This window comes from Arachis ipaensis, chromosome B09 (genome assembly GCF_000816755.2).
Source record: "Arachis ipaensis cultivar K30076 chromosome B09, Araip1.1, whole genome shotgun sequence".
Lineage (NCBI taxonomy): Eukaryota > Viridiplantae > Streptophyta > Magnoliopsida > Fabales > Fabaceae > Arachis > Arachis ipaensis.
Window position 1 is genome coordinate 140,271,529 of NC_029793.2, and position 9,868 is coordinate 140,281,396.

A 9,868-nucleotide genomic window follows, 5' to 3' on the forward strand; every position below is an offset into this window, starting at 1 on the left:
TCTAATAAAATTTCTTTTTCTACAAAGCAAACGTAGACATATAATTAAAAAGTTGGCATGTTCTGGAAGCTTACTCTGGAGCATGATAACCAAAAGTTCCCAACACTCGAGTAGAATGAAGGCGTGCAGCCATGTCAGGGGCCTGATTTGAAAGGTTAAAATCAGCTATCTTAGCCTTAAAATCTTCAAAGATGAGCACATTGCTTGATCTGATATCTCTGTGTATAATAGCGGGTTGAACTTTCTCATGCAAATATTCTAATCCCCTTGCTGCGTCAACTGCAATTCTAACTCGCTGTATCCAATCAAGAGTTGGCCCTGGTTGTGCCCCTTGAACTCCCTTTCTACCTGTATTTTGAAAGACAAAATTCATAAATGGAAGTTCTTGGATGTGAAATATAAGACAAGAATATGAGATTGCATACCGTGCAATATGTCATGAAGAGAGCCCATAGTAGCATACTCATACGCAAGTAACCGAAGATTTCCTTCAACACAATACCCTTGCAGCTCAACAAAATTATCGTTCTTCAGCCTTGAAACCATAGAAACCTGAATAGAAAAATATTGAAGGAGAAGCTAATAAATTGACGATGACCATACACTGACCAACTTGCTTGCAGCATATAAACTATTATGGGTTGCAGAAACATGCCTGGGTCAAAAACTCATTATTTGTTTCAGGTTCAGATGAAACATCAAGCTTTTTCACAGCCACTGTTTTCCCATCATTTAAGGTTGCATAATACACTCTTCCATATGATCCTTCACCAATCAATGCCTTTGATCCAAAATTCTCAGTCTTCTCCTTCAGCTCCTCTAAAGATAATGCCGGAACCTCAATAGGCGGTGGTGCCTTATGTGGTTCTGATTTGACGGGAGCTGACGCCTTTGAACCTTTTTGGTTGCCTAAAACAAACGAAAAATGATAAATGAAGAGTGTTCCTTTTCCATTCATTGTTACTAGCATCTTTCTCAAGCAGTAAATACTAATTAGTAGCTGGAAGAAATAGCAAAATGGATTAAGGGCTCGTTTGGGAAGGTTCAAAAGTAACTTTTTTTAGCTTTTGACTTATGAAAAGTAGTAGTATTAATGTCTGGTGCAATTTTCAAAACCAAATTGCAGCTTTCTAAGAAACTATTTAGGAGCTTATAGAGAAGTTAAAAAAAAAACTTCTTTCATAATACTACTACTTTTTATCACATTTCTATAAAATAAGCACTTTTAGAACTAAAAACCCAAATACAAAATAACTTATTTATAAGCTACTTTTAATATGGTAATTTATTGTTTAAGCTATTTTTTTAAAAGGAGCTTAATTAAGCTGTTTACCCAAAATTAAGAAACTTACCATCTCCATAATTCCTTGGGCTTTTCAGGTGCTCACTTTCATGCGATGGGTAAGACTCTTCTACCTGACACGTGCAACACAGCCACCGACGCATCCCTGTCCCTGTCTTCTTCCTCAAATATGAATCGTCTTTGGAATTTGAATTCTCAAAGCGGACAAAGTAACCAGGAGGAGAAGCATGTGCCTATATAATGATACAGGAAGCTTTAATTTCCAGCAAATTCAAAGAAACCAATGCAGAAACATTTCAAACAGATAAACTGAACATACATCCATCCGCTATAAGGATGGTCGCGTTCAGTGTAACAAAAGTAACCCTATCTAGTAGTTGGCATTTATTGGATCATAATAATTAATAAAGTCAAATTCTAAATACACATTAACACATGTAAATATGTGGGTGATTTGGTGTGCACATAGTATTTTTGAATTCCGAGGGAAACAATGCTTCAAGAACTTGATGCTTGACATGTTGACAAAAAGAAATATCATGTCATATTCATACCTAGCGCTTTCCCTAACACCTCAACCACATAAACATCAAATTTTTGAAAATGTCATAAAGTGGTAGATCATCTCTGAATCCAAAATGTCATGAATCACATATTTGCATCAACTGTATAAATTGCAGAATTTGGGACACTAAGAGGGAATTTCCCCTAAAATGATAATGGATCACACCACTTAACAACGGTCAAAAATCCTTCATTGACCCAATTAATTAAGCAATCTAAGAACTCCAACAAGAGACATCGGATTGTATTAATTATGTTTGAAGAACCACGAAATCGGACTATGAATCCAAACCCGCATGCAAATTTCACTAATTATGAAGAAACATAAGAATCCTTACCAAATGACCAGGACGCCTGTGAGGATTAAAATCTCTGCGGTCCATCAAAAGAGAAAAAAAAAATTAAAAATTAATTAAAGAGGAATGCAGAGAAAGGTTGGAGCAGAACCCAAATCGGAACTAAAAAAATGCAGAACACCCGAATTGCCCAAAGAATTGAAGAGAGTGAAAGGTGGGAAAAACAAATAAGGAACGAAATAAAAATAAAAAAAAAGGGGAATAACAGATTGGGGTAGCCAAAATTAGGAGAAAGCAAAAATAGAGGGAATAAGAAAAAGAGAAAAAGGAATTAACCTCACCTCAACTAAACTGAATAGATGGTTGCAAATGGTTGTGAGAGTAAGATTGATAATGTTGTTGCTAGGGTTTGTTGGCTTGTTTAGTGTGTAATGGTTTCGATTGTTGCAAAGAACGAAAGGAAGGGATGAATCATGAATGGATGGATAATAATGAAAAGCGATGGAGACAGATGGTTTTGTTGTGATGAGAGAGAGAGAGAGAGTGAGAAGAGCCACCCAGCCAAGCAACGCGTATATACCCAATGTCCTCTTCTCACGTTCATGTTAACATAATATTAATTAATTACTAATTATTCCTATTAATTTTTATTTATTTTTTTGGTAAGTATTTTGGATGAAAATGCATTAATGATAATCATAAGACAAGACTTACGTGCAGTTGTGAAATTGATGTGAAGTTAATAATTATTAGATAATGATTTACTCAAATTTATTAAATTATTTAGTTTAATTTTTAGCTAGAATATATAATTATCCTTTAAATTTAAGTAAAAAAAATCTTTCTAATTCTTGTACTTTTATTACTTTAAGAACGTAAAAAGATTAATAAATGTTTTTTATTTGAAAATCAAGAGGATATTTAGAATGATAATTTAGGAACATATATTAATATTTTTAAAGGAAAGGAGTATTATCAAATTAGTGAAAAATAAATAAACATGGTCATATAATTATATCTATTTTATTAAGGTTGTGTTTGTAAGACAAGACACTGAGAATAAGATATAAAAGATAGAGACACAAAATTTTATGTTTTGTTTGGTGATTAACTAAAATAAATTATAAAAATATAATTTATTCTCATTTTTTTATTTAAAAAATTTGAGACGAAAAATATAATAATAAAAAATTAACAAGAATAATGAAAGAAAAAATGAAAAATAAGTTGTGTCCCTTGTTAGTGTCTCCGTATTCTTCCTGTAGAATGGACATAAAATATACTATTTCAGTATCCCTGAACACATTGTTTATGTTCATGTCTTATCTGTCAAATACGATTTTGTGTCTCTGTATAAGAGAACAATAGAAAGTAGCCATAAAATTCACACATTTAAAATTAAAAAAAAAAAATCACATATTAAAAGTTCAAAAAATTACATATCTAGACTTTATGATGACTAGTTATTTATTGAGTATTCTTTTATTGTTTCTCACATTTATTGCAATTATATAATTTATCAAATTGTAAATGTTATTTAAATATTACATTATTGCTTAAAAAATGATATATAATTTTATACTACAACTTTAAACAAATCATCTTCTGAGTTCTCACCCTCACTTTATTCTTTTCACATTATTATATATTAACATGAATAATGTAATAACTATAATGTTTTTAAAAAAATATCATAATCAAGCATTACAATTTATCTAAAATAAAGATGCAACAAAGATAAAAGATAAAGTGAAAATAAAATCAATCAAACTATCAAATTATATTTTATGAGGTACTTTTGATTTCTTTACTTGATAGGAAAGGAAGGAGGAGGCGGTGTTATGATGGGAGAAGGTATCTTAAGGCCAACTGTGTTACTCATTCTTTGGGACCCTTTCCTTTCTGCGTTGGCCAATTTTCTTTTGCAAACTGCTTCTAATCCAATATTATTTTATGGCCATAATACCAAATATGAGGCCCCTGTGGGTTTATTAGTACTTTCTAAAAGTAAACTAATTTTATTTGATGATAGTGCCAACCGTTAAGGCATAATAGATAAAGAATTCGTAGCACATGTCCATGACTATATATAAATATAATGGAACGGGAATCAAACGGCTAGAATTGTATCCTTAAGCTAACGTAGAAAGAAGTGGAATTGACCTTTCCTTTTGGATATATATGAGTAGGAACTAGGAAAATGGGTGAAGTACTAAAGCCAATTCCCCCATATAGTAAAAGAATTCAGGTAAGAAGCAAGTTGCGGCATCCAACCATATATACCACATCGTTCACAATTTCAAGTTCTTCTAAACTTTGATGATACGTTTAATCAATTTAAGTCCTGAAAAAAACAAAAATTGCAACTTGCGCACCTTCTCATGAAGATAACTGCATTTTTACCGTAGAAAAATAAATTGATGTCTAATTTTCCTATCTGGCAAAACAGTACGCATAAAATTCAACTGGAATAGTTTTCATTATTTGAGTTTAGTACAGCACAATCCTAGTTACTCGTTTCTCAAAAAAATTCATATTAATTTAACATTATACTTCTTTTATTCCAAATTATCTTCACTTCGAAAAGCTATTTAACGTACTAAATTTTCAGAGAGATAAGTAGTTTTAGACACAGCAAGACCGATTGAGCCATTACAAACGATGAGAATATCCATTCAATAATGTAATAACACTTTTATTTCCTCCTTACATGGTGTTTTAACCGTTTCTATCTATGTTTTAATCTCTAATTCTCTATCATAGTAAAGCCATATATATATTTGATAATATGTAGAACTATTTTTGCTTTTAATATAGGTATAATTATACTAGATAAAACAATGAATATTATTAGTTTTTCACATAATTTGCAATTGCGTAGCCCTACCAGTAAACATACAAAAGCATTTCAATTAAAATAAACTAAAGCCCCAGAGAAGAAAAAGAGAAATACGGAAACAAACTGAAGAGGACCCTAACTTGCCATCTGTCAAAATCCTGGACTACTCTCACATGAGTTATGACATGGTATTACATCACTGAATTTTCCCAACTCTAAATAGATTATATTGTGACCAAAAGATTCAGTTATCACATCCGCGGTGACAAGTATGCAGGACATTGTGATTTTAACCCAAATTTATGCTTTATGCTTGGACACGCTAGATGATTGATGCTAAAACACAGCCAAAAACTATCACTAGCTTGAATTGTGGTCAAAACTGAAACGACTGCAAAAAATCCTGATCGTATGAATGCACAAGAAATTCACAACTGCGCTAATTCAATGCCTGCTTGCTCTTGCTTCTTCTCATCTTTGCCTTAAATCTTGATTTTGTCATAAGAATCTGTACCGTATTTGTAAAGTTCCCAATGGCCATCAAGACCAACAGGATACCACAAAATATTACCTGATCCAAGAGTACATTGTTATACAGCCAAATCCATGCAACAGATTGTAACTGGAGTATTTTTATTTATTTATATTATCTATCCTGTTCAATCAATTGATATACAAAATGAACAATAAATAACATTGGAAGCACAAGCATAGTATTACCTGCCACTCAGAAATAACCCCAACAAATGCAGTCTGGAGCAACAATAGTCCAACATATGCCTCAAATCCCTAAACAATGAAGGAATATCAAAAAGCCATACTCTCAAGTATGTTCAAGCCAATGATTTCTAAAACATGAATACAGCAGATAATTTCAGAGAGAGAGAGAGTGTGTGTGTGTGTGTGTGTGTGTGTGTGTGAGAGAGAGAGAGAGAGAGAGAGAGAGAGAGAGAGGGGGGGTGTGTGTGTGTGTGTGTGTGTGTGTGTGTGTGTGTGTGTGTGTGTGTGTGTGTGTGTGAGAGAGAGAGAGAGAGAGAGAGAGAGAGACAGGAAGAGGAGCATACTGCATACAAAACCAGCAAAATAAATTCAAGGGCAAGCCTATTTAAAAGGGTAACACTTATCCTTCACCTATATTTGCCTCCATAAAAGAGAGTGCCTAAGCATAAAACAGCTTCAGTTATATTTGCTACCCAGTTTAATACAATATGTACTTCTGAATTAATCCATTATCACACCTGACCCAAAACATGCTAAATAAAAAATCATCATCATCATTATCATCAACAGCAAATCTTTATCCCACTAGATGGAGTAACTGACAAATCATCAATAAGATTATATACATCTCACAAGAATTAAAAAACCAGCTCATAATCACATCTATGAACTTGAAAAATAAGTCATAAGAAAAATTTACCTGCAATATGAAAAGTATAGGACACAACAGCCACAGTTGGCCATCCACACCAGCTGTTTCTCCCCAAACAACATCCATCCTCTTAGCCTAAAATTCAGAGAAAAACAAGTATCAAAACTGTATATGTATATTTCTATTCAGTCAACATGCCTTGAGATATATCAGTCATTTCACCATAAAAATAATGCTATAGATCAGATGATTGCACTTCACCACAAAAAAACTAATGCTATAGATCAGATGATTGCACACAAGTTTGTAGACTTATATGGCTTCACTGAGCATCAAATACAAATATAATGAGCCAAACACTAAAGGAACTAGGCTGGATGAAAGATTGTGTGACTATTTAAAAGTGGCACCTTTCCTAATGCAATTCGAGTATAAAGTCTCTGACGCTGATATCTGTTTTGTAGAAGCATTGCAACTCCCTGCATCATAGCCCACTGCAGGAAAAGTTGCACACCTCTCTGCAAGCAAGCATTAACGAGACTTAACGAGTGAAACAGGTAAATATCACAAGGGAAAAGAAAAACTTCAGACAGAACAATGGAAGAGAAACCTGTGTTTTTGCACAATCTGGTTGTCCTTTAATTTCCCAAGTGAGACTCACGAGAGCCATTAGCATAGCAATATAATGATGATATATCCACCTGTATGACAAAGTAAGTTTATTTGCAAAAGATTTGTCCCATGCAAACCAATATCTGCCCACCCCCAAACCCAATGTGCTATGCAAAGATGAAATGTTACCAGGCCAACTAAATAAAATACTTGCCCCATCCTTTCTTGTTCTCAATCTAATGCATGGCAAAGTTGTCAATTAAATACTGTTGATACAGCTAGATAATGTCCATCATAAGGAGAGTAAACATGAAAGAAAGAACATAAACTAGGAGTGAACTACTCGCTTTGCAAAACTTACAAAGGAAACCACTTAATACCCATGAGCAGAAAGCCTGATACCCACAAAAGGCTAGGAAACAAGCCCCGTCAAGAAAGACATATTGAAAGTTGCCTTTTGAAGGTGACATTATCAGAGAAGGGTATTTCTCCTGATGTGTAATGGTGCAATGTATGGTACAAGCTCAGAATCAAGTCTGCATCTGTTTATTCATTCTTCAATGACTGACTCTTTTATGGAATATTTTGATATATCCTTGGTGAGTGTGAGGCATGTCCAAGATCTCAGATCATATTGACTGGTTCGACTGGTTATGGGAAGAGGAAAATGGTCAAGTTGTTGCAGCAATACCCAGTTTGCCATTGTTTGGTGTTTGCCCTTTTTATCCAAAGTACATATCTCATGCAACTCAAGTAAGTAGAAGAAATAAAAGTAAAGCAACACTAGCTTTTGATCACCCCAAATACTTTGCCACTCATGTCATGTTTAGACAGACATTACTTAAGTGCAATCCTCCCTCTGCCATATGAATAAACCTAAGAATCTTACGCAGATTCAAACTACACTAAAGGATCTTTCCTAGCAGTATCCCCCTTCCTAACTCTCTCCCTTCCCTTCAAGAATAAAAGGGAAAAAAATGAATAAATAATGCAATTAAAGAACAACAAAAGCACATAACGAAGAAACTCTTTTCTTATTTGACGAGGATCATTACAAAAACATAAAATAAAATTCCAGTCACAAAAATGGCAAAGGATTAATGTCTGTACCATGGACGAATATCACTTCCATTAACCCTCAAAATGTTTTCTCGTAATGCCAAGCCAGTGTACAGGAATAGCAGCCAGGCCTGAAAAATGATCAAACTACATAATAGACTGTATACAAATGTTTCATCATGTAATCAAACGTCTCCCAATAGGAGTATAGGACATCAACATAAGGGGTTTAAGTACAAATACCTGATAAACCTGAACCGGGAAAGCTGGCAAGCATCCATCCCAGATCCAAGATCTTAAAACAAGAAGCATTGCCGGAAAAAGCAGGAATAGCAATGCAGTTCTATCCTGAACAAAAAAAGATTTCAATGTTATACAGTTTTACAAAATTTTCTTTACTTTGTGTTTTTGTGTGTAAAGGTTCACAAGCTTCTCAATTTCATATTGCGTATAAACTATGAACTATGTTTATTTGAAGGCAACATCTTTCCCTTCTTTTTCTAACAGGCGTTTCAACATGATACTGTGCAAGGACATGCATACTGATTAAGTCCGAATTTTGAAACCCTTAATGGTTACCTATTGATTAAGTCCGAATTTTCACAATTAAAATGGGATTAACACACGGTATAAGAATAGATAGAGCAGAAGAAGTATACTCTGTAACTGTTGTATTCCTCTTTGACCTTGAGCTGCACATCCTTCCTAGAAGCACGAACATTGATAGGACCCAAAAACATCCTCAAAAAGCGTCCTAATTGACCAACAGGTATAAATTAGCATAGCCACACTCACAGCGATTGAATTCAAATTCAGATCCATTTCAATCACTTAAAGAAAACTAAAAAATGATCGCAACGAAATTGTACGGGAATCGATTGGAATTGGATTGCAACCTTGAGCATGGCCAGGAAGGAGCGAAGAGGCATCACCATCAACGAGGATGCACCTGGCTCGCTGCAAATCTTCATCGAGCTGCAGGAGGAAAGAACAGAACACAGAAAGTAAGGGGCATGCATGCAGATACAGATGCAATTGAGAATTAGGGGAAAGAAAGGAAGAGAAGCGAAGGAACCTTGTCGGCGAGGTTGGGATTGAGATGCTTGTGGGAGAGAAGGGAATAGAGAGAGGAACGAAGGGAATGGATTTTAGAGTCGAGGGCGAGGACGCGCTGGCGAAGGGGCTGCTCATCGCTAAGATTCCGTGAGATGTGAGCCGAAACGGCGTCGGATATCTCCTTGGCTTCTTCAACGACGGCGGCAACCTCTTCTTCAATCTTGTCCGCAGAAGCTGAAGAAGAGTTTTCCATGGCTCCTCTTGCCATCACACTTTCTCTGCTCTTCTTTCACTTGGCTTGGCTTCAGTTGGTTTTGTTTGTTGTGTTTGCGTCTCTGCGAGCTGCGAGCGAGGCCCACCCACTACTACCGATATGATATCATACACTCATGACTCACTCAACAACACAAACAACAAACCACAAACTACAAGCAACGCCCCCCGTACTAATCTTAATTTTAGTCTCATCTAATATCATATTTCCTTATTTATATCCTATCATTATTTTGTTATTAATTATTTGTGCTCACTGCTTTTTACTATTTACTTATTTAGGCGAATAAAAGTGTAAAACTTCGTTACCTTCGTCATTTTTTTTTGTTGTTTGCCTTTTCCGGTTCGGTCTTTCTACCGGTAACTAGAGCTGTCAAGGATACACAAAAGTCACACCCACTTAAGTTGGTGCAGAACAGCGCATCTGACTAAGGATGGATATGTTTGGAAAGTTCATGTATATAAGGTAAAATTCCTTTTTCTGAGTTTACACG

The 9,868-nt window shown here is 34.8% G+C and overlaps 2 protein-coding genes across 2 annotated transcripts in view; both read right to left on the reverse strand.

Moving 5' to 3' along the window:
• Positions 1-2,650, reverse strand: part of LOC107618141 (PTI1-like tyrosine-protein kinase 3) — a 4,468-nt gene extending 1,818 nt beyond the window's left edge. Inside the window, exons 1-6 of the mRNA XM_016320096.1 lie at positions 2,505-2,650; positions 2,206-2,239; positions 1,353-1,536; positions 656-909; positions 426-552; positions 75-348 (exon numbers count right to left, since the gene is read on the reverse strand). Of these exons, the coding sequence (XP_016175582.1) occupies positions 75-348; positions 426-552; positions 656-909; positions 1,353-1,446 (749 nt within the window). The 5' untranslated portion in view covers positions 1,447-1,536; positions 2,206-2,239; positions 2,505-2,650. The remainder of the gene's footprint in view (positions 1-74; positions 349-425; positions 553-655; positions 910-1,352; positions 1,537-2,205; positions 2,240-2,504) is intronic.
• LOC107618182 (transmembrane protein 120 homolog) lies at positions 4,980-9,681 on the reverse strand. Its single transcript, XM_016320173.2, has 10 exons — positions 9,121-9,681; positions 8,942-9,020; positions 8,705-8,799; positions 8,289-8,393; positions 8,097-8,176; positions 6,985-7,075; positions 6,785-6,892; positions 6,423-6,509; positions 5,723-5,791; positions 4,980-5,573 (listed from the first exon to the last, which is right to left on the reverse strand). Exons 1-10 carry the CDS (start codon positions 9,367-9,369, stop codon positions 5,442-5,444), a joined length of 1,095 nt encoding a protein of 364 aa, XP_016175659.1. The 5' UTR covers positions 9,370-9,681; the 3' UTR covers positions 4,980-5,441.

Excerpts from the sequence above, each read along its gene's own strand:
- LOC107618182 (XM_016320173.2), bottom strand. The coding sequence starts at position 9,369 with ATGGCAAGAGGAGCCATGGAAAACTCTTCTTCAGCTTCTGCGGACAAG. Across the intron at positions 8,800-8,941 it reads CCTTCCTGGCCATGCTCAAG|GACGCTTTTTGAGGATGTTT; the intron begins GTTGCAATCCAA and ends TTGGTCAATTAG. Across the intron at positions 6,510-6,784 it reads CTCGAATTGCATTAGGAAAG|GCTAAGAGGATGGATGTTGT; the intron begins GTGCCACTTTTA and ends TCTGAATTTTAG.